The sequence below is a fragment of the Plectropomus leopardus genome, chromosome 8 (genome assembly GCF_008729295.1).
Source record: "Plectropomus leopardus isolate mb chromosome 8, YSFRI_Pleo_2.0, whole genome shotgun sequence".
NCBI lineage: Eukaryota > Metazoa > Chordata > Actinopteri > Perciformes > Serranidae > Plectropomus > Plectropomus leopardus.
In genome coordinates this window covers 3,312,065-3,321,306 of record NC_056470.1, presented here as the reverse complement: position 1 = coordinate 3,321,306, position 9,242 = coordinate 3,312,065, and the positions used below count along the sequence as shown (strand labels likewise).

The following is a 9,242-nucleotide window of genomic DNA, read 5'->3' as shown; positions in this document are numbered from 1 at the left end:
GAGACTTAACAGAGTCAGGAGAAGTGAGAAGTTGGCTTTCTCGCAGGGAAACGTCTGGAAAAGTGCACCGCTGGATTTACACCGGGACTCGCGACACGATTTTAACTTTAACTCGCTAAAATGAAACTTTCGTCCTTGCTGTTATTTTCTGGGATTTTAGTCTGTGCACTTTTTTCTCTAACAAACTGTAAAGAGCAGCGAATCCGCGAAGGTAAGTCAGGAACGAGACGGTGGTTGTGTGTGAAGTCCTTCAGTCTGCGTTGTCTGCACATGCGGGAGCTAATAATGCGGTAATAAAGTCTTGGTGTGTAGCCGTGAAGTTTGGGACAGTCCGGCTACTGTGGACTGAGGGAGACTCCCAACTCGGGGTCTCTGGTTGAGCTAAACCCTCTACCGCTGATATGGCCCTGCCTACCGACAGACAGAAATGTCAGTTAGAACCGTGAAAGAACGTTCTAGCAGGTTTAACGTTGGCAGCAAATAAACCATGAAGGCAAAATAACGTCCCTCTGTGTATTTAGTGTTAGCTACAGTAACAGGCTAGCTGATATACAAGCTGAGATTAAGTTAGTGCACGCGTTGTGTTTGGCGCTCGATATTTGCCGATAGAATGCAGATACAATTTGCAAAGGACATTAACTGCGCTATGCTATGACTTTTCTGTCGCTTTTCTTGGTTATAAAAAGAGTTTAAAGATGGAGTTTAACACTATGTCCCCTCTTTCCACGAGAGAGGCTGCGCTGTGTACTGAGGACTCCATGCCGCTGACGTGGACGGGCTGCGCGCTGCGCAGTTGGCTGTTAGAGCTGCTCTCATAGCCTACATGAATATTAGCTGGAGCCTATAGTTACTTTAATAGTAGAGAGATGGTGTTGAATGAAGCCTTTTTTAGCCCAATAAAGAACAACAATTTGACTTGTCTTTGTTTCAAAGACTTTGGAAATTTCCCCGAAACCATTCATGCTTTCAGGGAGTTACGCAGTCTAATTAATCATTAAAAAAATCAAGTATTGAAAATTTTCTTAAGAAAAAAATCAACCTGATTTAATAACAAAGCCCGTTGTTTCTTCTGCCTTAGAAATGTCATAGAAATTAGTACAGGGCAGAATACAGGGTAAACTAAAAGAGAGCGAAATGAATCTAATAGTTTGATAGATTTTATTGATAAAATCTGTTAAACTATCAGATTTATTTTATGGAGATACTTGAGGCCTAAATGAATGACAGTAGATATATCTTCCAGTGTTTCCCTACTACAAATGCACTGTTGTTATGACAGTTATGTTAAGTTATTGTTATGGATATGTTTATTAGGGGTGGGAATAAGTGATGAAGGGAACTGCTTGTGATTTGCAACCCTAGTCACAATACAATATTACTGTGATTTTAAATGTCTTGTGATATTCTTTATATAGCAACAGCATAGATTAAAGTATATTGCAAATTAAGGAAAATCTCTGTCAACATCTGATTTTGCTAGCAAGATAAAGTTTTCAGTCAGTTCATCTTACTTTATTTTTATTGCAGCACAATGTACGTATCAACTGTTGACCTGCAAAACACACACACACACACACACACACAAACACACTGGACAAAAATAAATGTATGTGTGTCGTAGAGGATAAAGGCCAAAAAAGAAGTCTCCATATTTCCTGTCTGAATTCCTCTGTAATGCTTTGTCTTCCAGAGAAACTCCTAGTTGTGACAGTTGCAACCGAAGAGACTGACGGCTTCAAGCGTTTCTTGAAGTCAGCTAAACATTTTAACTACACTGTAAAGGTAGGAACCCTGCTGCAATCAAAGTTACTCTGCTGCTGTCTAGCCTGTTTCCCCAGCTTCCATTTAATGTAATCATTGTTTTTTAATTTTTCTATGCATTTAAGTCTCAGAAATAAACCCCTGTTTTTATTTAATACAAAGTAAAACTTGGTAGATGAGATGTTTGTATTTTAGTTGCATAAAATAAGAATTTTAGGATGAACATCTTTAAATCCATCTCATGAAATTGCAGTAATGTGTGTGTTTGCTTTAAGGTTCTTGGTGAGGGTGAGAAATGGAGTGGAGGCAACTACATGTCAGCTCCAGGTGGGGGCCAGAAAGTTCGACTTCTCAAAGCGGCTCTGGAGGAGATGAAGAATAAGGACCAAATCATCCTTTTCATTGAAAGGTGGAGTGTCTTGACTAACATGCTGGTATTAGAAGAACTTTTCGCTGAACACTTTCTAAATAATACCAAAAAGATTTAGATTTGACAGTGTTTTTCAGCAGCGTGACTGTTGTGTGGTTGTGCGCTCATCAAGTCTCCACTGCATTGCTATGCAACAGCACAATAAGTCATCTTTATTTACTGTAAGGAGGAATGCTTGCAAAAGTATTGAGAGATGAGTATGTATTATCCTATCTTAAATGTAGCTGTTTGCCTCTTTCTGTCCCTAAGTGGGCAAGAGAAAACTTCAATACTTTGTGAAATATTCTTCTTCTTCTCTTCTTTCCTCTAAGGATGAGCTATATAATGGATTTTAATGTCATGTCTGTGTGTTAAATGCAGAGCAGAGTCGGGATGTGGTTAGCCAAGATTAACATAAATACTGGATTTAGGGGAAATAGCTAGCTTGGTTCTGTGTTAAGTTTAAAAAATACACCTACTAACAGCTCTGATTAATACATTTTGTCTGTTTGATTAAAGCTGTGGTAGGCAGAAATCTGGAAAAGGCAATAAGGCTGAATTTGAAAATACACCCTCCTTATGCAGCTCCCACGTCTGTAGTGTATGCAGACACTTTTTACAACAACCCAGTGTTTCCCTTATACCCCATTTCCACCAAAATCAACACCTGTACACAGGGTTTCTAAACAAAACCTGCTTAAAATAGGCTATAGACTGCTTTCCCATTGCCAGTGTAGCAGAGCTGTGTACATGGCTCTGCAGCAGTATGCTTGTCTGTGTGTATAGAGGTTGTATTTTTTGTGTGTGTTATTCAATGTCACAGACAGGCCAGAGAAAAGGTAAACAATAGAAAGCAGCATGAAGGCCAGTGAAAACATTTTGGCAGTTACTTCTCTTTATATATCTCTCAATAATATCTCTGTCTTTTAAACTTGTCCGAGTGCTGCTTGGGTGGAGATGCATGATATTCAGAGGTGAAGCATCATTACAACTCCTAGGTTAGGGAGCTTAAATTAGCATGCTTATTTGGGTATTGTGTTTATATCAATGCTGATCGAGCCGGAGGTGGTAAATTCACGTGATTACTGTAGTGTTGTTGTAATTGTATTTTCTTGTAGAGTCACAAAGATCACATTTTCTCAGCCCCTTCTAGCCACTCTCTGTGTTTATCAAACCCCAAATAAGAAAGGAATTAGTGAGATAGCCACCCCACTGTCCCTCTGCATAGCGTCCTGCTGCTGTTGACTGCTTCTCCAGGAGGAGAGGGGGCAGCGGATGGTTGGTCGGTGGCTATAGCAGACCAAACGTTATGTCGGCATCTGTAGCAGCTGGAATTCAACCAGTGCAAATCCCCCACTGCCGGGTCACAGCAGGGTGCTGGCCAGCTGCCCACTCTCCTCCCTTTGGGTGGTCTGTAACTCTGAAAAGTTAGACTGAGGGACACACTCAGCGTGTTTAAATGCACGATCAGGTCATTTAATTGGACCACCATCCTTGTACCAGTATACAAGCACTGTGAAAAAACTGATTTATGGACAGAGTATGTAAGTATGCCAGACTCCGCCACTTAAGAGGAGATATGCTGCCTTTCAGCAAGTTGCTGTAGAATGAATCACAATGTTTATTTACAATAACTTCAGGGTATAAAATCAGCGCAGAGCAAACTCTGCCTTCAAGAATTAGTTCTAAGCCACCTAAAAAAATCAATATCAGTTTTAAGTGTACGCTATATTTAGAATATTTTCAGTGCTTTACCTTACTGTAAGCCCTTACCGACAGGGATGTGAAGCTGTCCACTGAGAAAAACAGTCATTTATCCCCCTGAGAATGGCAGAACTGCTTCTCTACTGCTGCCTCCATCAGCTGTTGTGGAAGCTAAAGAGGAGACAATATTCAGATATAGTCAACACTTACACTGATATTTTTTTAGGTGGCTACAATATATTTTGTTGTCCACAGCAGGACATCATTTAAAAAAGTGTATTTTTTATTTTGGAGGGAACTGTCCCTTTAATTACTGTAATAATAGGAATATATGTGACTTGTATCAAAAGGCTGAAATCTGCAAACCCACTGCTGTGGTACTTAAACACAAACTTGTACACACACTGAAATGAAGAGATCATTCAAACACCGGTAAACACAACCACTGGCAACTTAACTCTCCAAATAAAGCCTGCTGGCATCTTATATTCCAACCCTTTCATTTGTCTTAACGATGTCACCGGCTTCACACACTGCTGAGCCAAACAGCGCAGTAAAGTTTGCTATTTTGACTCCCTGTTTCACACAGTTACGATGTGGTTTTCGCCTCGGGCCCCAAAGAGCTGCTCAAGAAGTTCCAGCAGGCTAAACACAAGGTGGTGTTCTCCTCGGAGATTCTGATTTGGCCCGACAGACACCTGGAGGACAAACACCCCCACGTCATCGAGGGCAACAGGTTTCTAGGCTCAGGAGGTATGTCCAGCCATGCTGTCAGTCACACAGCCGGAGAGGGCCACATGGCTCTGACACTGGGATGAAATTCATCTTTTCATACTATGTAAGTTTTTGCCCTGAATTATTCCTGCCAGGAGGTGCCTACTCACAGTATCTAGTCAAGGCAGTTCAATTTATATAGCCCAATTTAGTATACAAATACAAAATTTTCCAAAAAGAGCTCTATGGTCTGTACTGCTTACAACACCCTCTGCCCTCAGACTTTCCACATACAGTAGTATGTGTAGTATTTCCATAAAGCTCTAGGAATCAGAAAGGTTGGCTTGAGGTTGTAGCTTGGAGGTTAAAAATGGTTGGTGATGCTGAGTTTGATTTTGCCCCGGGCTAGAAACAATGGATCCAGCAGTTATGAATTAGCAGTTTTTATTTAACAGCAGTGATCTACAGTACATGCAGCCAAACTTTTGGTCTGCTCCGTGATGCTCTGTCACAGGTTGAGAAAATGTCTACTTTTACCCAGAAAGATGTTTGGATTGATGTGTGAAACAGTAATGTGTGTGTATAGACTCTGGATGTGGCAGCAGCAGAGAGACACCTCTCATGTGAGACTCACACACTAAGCTGACCTTTTTTTGGTGGTGTGTCCTGGACTCTTGGCATTAGTCGATGCGTGTTGGCTTTTTTGAATGATTCAGCATGTTGAATCAGCAGCGGCAGATTGGAAGTTCAGCTCAGAGCACAAGAACAGTAAGGGAAGTGAGGAAAGCAAACAGTCAACTTAAGTTAAGAAGGAGTGGCTTTGTAATTGTTTCTGTTATTGTTTAATCAGATACAGTATCATTGTGAATTTAAATGGATTGCGATAGGCTGAGTATTGCGATAACATATATTGAAAATTATTACCTTTAGTCAATTGAAATTATGTCCCCAATGGAAAACTTTGTAAACAACTGTTTCATCTAATAAGATAAAGTCTTTTTATTGCAGCAAATTGTATCTAGTGGACTGAAAAAAGCTGTTTATTTTATCACTTTACTTGTATCTAGAATATTTATAAGTCATATATTAAAAAATTGGTACTTGGCGTCTGTGCAATGATACATTATTGCCACACAAAAATAAAGCAATACTATGCTGTATCAATTTTCCACCCTCCCATTGTAGCTGCATGCTGTTGTTTCAACTTTAAGTTGAAACTGGCTAACTTGTGCCCTAAAGTCCTGTTGGTCTTCTGGTTTACCTCTTCCAGTGACAAATACAGATGACCGCCGCCTGCTGCTGTAGAGTTATTTCCTCTGCTGCAGATGCAGACCCTACATCAGTGATTCTCTGCTTACGGTCTGCAGGCCAAATCTGGTCCCTGATCGAGTGCTTTGTGGCCCTCAGTCATTTTCTAATTCACAATAAAAACAAAGTGATTCACAAATTGTTTTTGTACTTTTATTATACATAAGGTGCCAGAGTGTATAAAACAGCACCAAAACAGAGCTTGTTTATCAAAGAAAGGGCCAGTGGAGGATCCCCCACAGCCACTGACAGAGGTCCTAGCTAAGACCTTAATGTCCTAACAACCTAGAAATGTCCTGAAATTCTAGAAATGTCTTGAAATCCTAGAAACCTCCTAAAACCGTAGAATTGTCCAAAAATCCCCAAAAACGACCCAAAATCCTAGAAATGTCCTAATGTCCTACAAATTTTCTAAAATCGTAAAAGGTCCTAAAATCCAAGAAATGACCCAAAATCCTAGAAACCTCCTAAAATGCGAGATACCTCTGAAAAACTTTAAAATGTCCTACAATCATAGAAAAATCCTAAAGTCCTAGATATGTCCTAAATACCTAGAATTGTCCTTAAATCCTAAGAAGATCAAAATCCTGCAAATGTGGCCTGGCCTCCTGTCATTTTATCAAAAGTGGCCCCCAAGCAAAGCATGTTGAGTATCTCTGCCCTACATGCTTGTTAGCTGTTGGCTATAATCTTTGTGTTGTGTTCAAGGTCAACTTTTTGGCCTAGACAGGCAGTTCATTGGTCAGCCACACCAGTTCTTTGATGATGGTTTGATGCGTGTGGGCCTTTAGCAGAGCAGCGCCTTTGCTTGCACAGAGAGACAGTCAGGCTGACCATGGGAACTGTTGGGGGCATCGGGGCTGACTAGAGGGATACATGGGTTGCTCTGGTGTGACATTAGGGCACAAATATACTGCATCATGGTTAAACAACCCTTTCAAATAACAGGGCACATTGACAGAGCACCAGTGCCTGAAGGAGTAAGGCCATTTCTTTTTATAGCAGACAAACAGCAGGTCTTTAGTCAGCAGTTAGCTCTGAGCTGAGGCCATGGAAAGTGAACCTGGCAGCAGTCAGTAGTCATGGCAGTTAGAAACAGTAAACTTCACTTTTGCTTGATGTGCTAAACATAAACACAATAGTACAGAGCTCATAGGCATGGATATGGAAATAAAAATGTGTTTGATGAACAGATTTAGACCTCATTTCCTGGCTGTTTCCTGTGGGTTTGTTTGTCCCGTCAGGTTTCATTGGATACCTTCCCAACATCAAAGAAATGGTTGCTGACTGGACAGGAGAAGACAGTGACAGTGACCAGCTGTTCTTCACCAAGATTTACATTGATCCAGTTAAAAGGGTAAGATTTGTTACACCTCGCTGTTTACTTTAATGATCTGTCCTTTGTTTTATTTTGTGCCAAGGTCACATTAAATAGTAGGACTATCAATAATAACATTAACAATAGCAGTTTGTTGTAAAATTGTTATAGATACAGTCAGTATTTACGGGAACACCCACAAAACATCCCACCCTTTTGAGAACAAATGTAGAAAAATCCAGACTTAAAGAGTCTTTTTTAACCTAGATCCCATTTTTCCATTTGTTGTGTCTAAGTGACCAACAGGAACAACATCTTTTTAAAAATTGGTCCAGTATTGAGCGAGAGCAGTGGTTAGGCTGCAGTGTTAACACTAAGGGTATGTCTGCACTGTCAGTGTACGTTCACTAAAAGTGTTGGTTTTTGCCATTGACAGGCTCAGATTGTTAGTGTCGGGCAAGATGACTGAAAGGATCCCTATAGATGTCAATGTATTTCTTAAAGAGTAAAATCATTTTTGTTTAACCAAAAGCAGCCGTTGCTGTTGTCAAACCTACCAGACTCCATTCAAATAAACAGCAGTTTTGTTATTGTAAACACACACTTAATGTTGAGTCAAAAGAAAAAAAAAACTGACTCACTGACTTTGGTTTGGGTGAAATAAACCCTTAATTCTGCCTGTTGGATGTGAAAGTACACAGGTTCTATACATGCTAAAATTATTGTTTATTTAAATGGAAGTGGGTTTGATGATGGCGACTTCTGGTAAAACAAAATGGACCTAATACTTTATCCAAATAGTGTTAGATTGTTTAGCCACTGCTTAAAAAAGTAGTGAGCCCCCAAGGACCTACAACTCGCACAGGCTAATGGCTCTGAGTAACACCAGTGCTGCTATACAGTCTCGAAGTGAACATTCATTTATTCATTGTCCATTACCACCTGTCCTCGTAAGGGTCACTGTGTGGCTGGAGCCTATCCCAGCTGTCATTGGGCGAGAGGTGGGGCACGCCCTGGACAGGTCGCCAGACTATCACTGGGAAACAAACATATAATTATTTATAACATGCTAATCTGTTCCATCCTATCATTAGTGGCTATAGGGAACTCATATCATGGTAAATTTAATGAATAATATCTATAATGAATGTAATAGTGTCTGTTATGTGACTTTAAAAACCACAACATTTATTCAATTACAACCCGGCACCGGCACCGACTGTACCTATATGATTACTCTGTGATATTTTATTATATACCATAAGATTCTCAAATAGTGGCCTCATTTTCAGAGAGAACCAGGCTCATGTTTGAGACAGCCTGTCCTTGTTTTATTGGTATGTTGCATTGTATTTTTACCAAGAAGCCTCCCTTTTTCCTGATCTGTTCCTGTTTTCATTTACCATAGATGCAAACATAACACTTCCTCCCAGTTTACCTGATTTTATAAGTTTAGTTTAATGTAAATTTACTGATTAGGACAGCAATACTATTTCTTGTTAGTCTCATCTTGCAGTTTTTTTAGCTCTGTTAAGAGGCTGTCAGTGAGACTCAGCACTTTCTGCGCAGATGTTTCACACTTAAGGCCCTCCAGTAGCTCAGTTGGCGTATTCAGCTCTGTACCTGATAGGCTTTTAATTTGACACATCTGTAGGAAGTTTTTTTAGAAATTTATTTATTGATAGTAGTTTTAACAGTGGACAAAAAAAATATATAGCCTCATTTCCACTGCACAAAAAACTGCTAACAACAGCTAACATCTGGCTTTTTAATGCAATGAGACTGTTTACTGTCGACATTTACACCTGGGTCACATGACTAGTCATTGGTATTTATTGCCTCTGGCTCCAATAGCAAGTGATGGAAATGCAACACCCGGATGAACGCACTAATTTCAGCTCCTTAACCGGAAAGATGCAATGATGTGCCGCCGCACAATACTGTCTATCTCCACCTGAGCAATGCTCAAACATGGATCCAAATTAGTCAACACTGAGTTTGAAAGAGAGTCTGAGTTAGCAAGAGATA

The 9,242-nt window shown here is 40.1% G+C and overlaps 1 protein-coding gene across 2 annotated transcripts in view; it reads left to right on the top strand.

The window, feature by feature from the left end:
- The window catches only part of plod1a (procollagen-lysine, 2-oxoglutarate 5-dioxygenase 1a), a 31,244-nt gene continuing 22,002 nt past the window's right edge, over positions 1-9,242 (top strand). Inside the window, exons 1-5 of one of the 2 annotated variants that reach the window (XM_042491528.1) lie at positions 1-211; positions 1,691-1,782; positions 2,037-2,170; positions 4,464-4,627; positions 7,141-7,253. In XM_042491528.1, coding sequence (XP_042347462.1) covers positions 121-211; positions 1,691-1,782; positions 2,037-2,170; positions 4,464-4,627; positions 7,141-7,253 — 594 coding nt within the window. In that variant the 5' untranslated portion in view covers positions 1-120. The remainder of the gene's footprint in view (positions 212-1,690; positions 1,783-2,036; positions 2,171-4,463; positions 4,628-7,140; positions 7,254-9,242) is intronic. The other variant, XM_042491527.1, reaches the window with a different exon arrangement.